This window comes from Gekko japonicus, unplaced genomic scaffold (genome assembly GCF_001447785.1).
Source record: "Gekko japonicus isolate JY-2015 unplaced genomic scaffold, Gekko_japonicus_V1.1 scaffold3600, whole genome shotgun sequence".
Classification (NCBI taxonomy): domain Eukaryota; kingdom Metazoa; phylum Chordata; class Lepidosauria; order Squamata; family Gekkonidae; genus Gekko; species Gekko japonicus.
The window spans coordinates 57,382-59,306 of NW_015170382.1; the positions used below are offsets into that span (position 1 = coordinate 57,382).

The window sequence follows — 1,925 nt, forward strand, 5'->3', positions numbered from 1 at the left end:
GAGGAGCATCTCCCAGGAGCACACTGGTTACAATGACCTTACTAGTGCTCGGCATGTATACAGAAGGGGTTGGCTTGGACCCTACCGGCTTTCCTGCCAGCCAAAGAAAGAGAAGGGGCCCTTTGCTGACTACCGAAAAGGTTTTGCCAGGGAATGTGGGACCCACGTGGACAAAAGCCACACGGGATGGGGTGAGGAAGAAAACGGGTGAGAGAGGGGGCTAGCATTTTCCCCTGGGAAGGGCTTCCAGGTGGCTGGCAGAAGCAACAAGGAGTAAGGAAATGCTCACAGCAGCAGATGCTTAGAAACCACAGCCTGCACCGCCTGGCAGTTCAGGGAGCCCACAGTGTCTGCTCTGGTCCGCCAGGCCAAATTCTACTTTGCTTGATGCTCAAGAAGCATGCCAAAGCACGAGCCTACAGTCGGGGCCAGTGTTCCCGCTAAGCCAAGTCAGTGTGAGCTAGCTCACAGTTTTTTAGCCTACGGCTCACAGATTTTTGTCTTAGCTCGGGAAGGAGGGCTCCAGAGCAAACTAACCGATGCAGCAGCCAAACTGCTCGCTCACAGCTTCAATGCCAGAGTAGCTCACAAAGTAGAACTTTTGCTCACAAGACTCCACAGCTTAGAGGGAGCCTTGGTCAGAACTGCGTTCTACGCTGATGCTGCTTGGAGAAGCTTCCAGAAGGCAGCCCCGCACCAGATCCTTGACCTTCTGCCATTAAGACCTACAGAATGTCCCATGGTGACCTGAGCTAATTTAACAGTTTTAAAAAACACCTATCCCACACAACAAGCCCCTCAGACTCTTGAACAGTTTTTATTTCATGTTTTCTGCCTATGTCAGCAGACTGTGCAGCAGCATTTCAACAGCAGACACACAGACACAGCAAAAAAAATAAATAAACCCCAAGTGGTACAATAGGCCTGTGACAACTCCATGCAAATCTCAACTGCCCGCAAGTTTCACCCCATGCATACATTTTTTAAAATCCCGAACGCACGCAAACTTTGGCTGCAGTGCCACAGACACACTTGCCTATCAGAGAGATTACAAAGTAAGATGGTCAGACATATCACATATCACAACCAGTGTTCCCTCTAAGCTGAGTTAGTGTGAGCTAGCTCACAGTTTCTTAGCCTCTGACTCACACACTGTTGTCTTCGCTCAGGAAGGACGGCTCCAGAGCCAACTAATCTATGCATCAGCCAAATCGCTCGCTCACAACTTTAATGCCAGTATAGCTCACAAAGTAGAATTTTTGCTCACAACGACCCCACAGCTTAGAGGGAACATTGAGATTCACAACACAACAGAGAAAGGTCAATGCCAACCGAGGAGGAACACAAACCTTTAGTGCTTCCATGCCAGCCTGAATCACTGGACCGAACACGGTTTCTGTTTCCCTGGTATCAGCAAACATTTCAGGGATCTGGTCCAGCAAGCTGCAAATCAAAAGCATGGCAATCAAAAGGCAAACTCAAAGTCGGCAAACAAAGAACAGATACTAAGAAAAGCGCCCTGCTGGATCAGACCGCCGAGGGTCCATTCAATCCAGCATCCTCTCTCGCCAGTTTGGTGTAGTGGTTAAGTGCGCGGACTCTAATCTGGGAGAAACGGGTTTGATTCCCCACTCCTCCACTTGCAGCTGCTGGTGTGACCTTGGGTCAGTCACAAGCTCTGGCACAGCTGTCCTTGAAAAAGAGCAGTTCCTGTCAAGAGTTCTCTCAGCCCCACCCACCTCACAGGGTGTCTGTTGTGGGGAGGGGGAGGGAAAGGAGTTTGTGAGCCGCTCTGAGACTCCAAGTGAAGGGCGGGGAATAAATCCAATCCCCCCCTCCTCCTCCTTGCTGTCCCAAAGAGCCAACAAAGGGAATGGAGGCTGAGGCTTTCCCTTGACGCTGACTCCCCCCCCCCGCCCAGCATT

At 50.8% G+C, this 1,925-nt stretch overlaps 1 protein-coding gene across 1 annotated transcript in view; it reads right to left on the bottom strand.

The window, feature by feature from the left end:
• SEC24C (SEC24 homolog C, COPII coat complex component) overlaps positions 1-1,925 on the bottom strand; it is a 68,254-nt gene that overhangs the window by 23,166 nt on the left and 43,163 nt on the right. Inside the window, exon 15 of the mRNA XM_015418256.1 lies at positions 1,350-1,443. Coding sequence (XP_015273742.1) covers positions 1,350-1,443 — 94 coding nt within the window. The remainder of the gene's footprint in view (positions 1-1,349; positions 1,444-1,925) is intronic.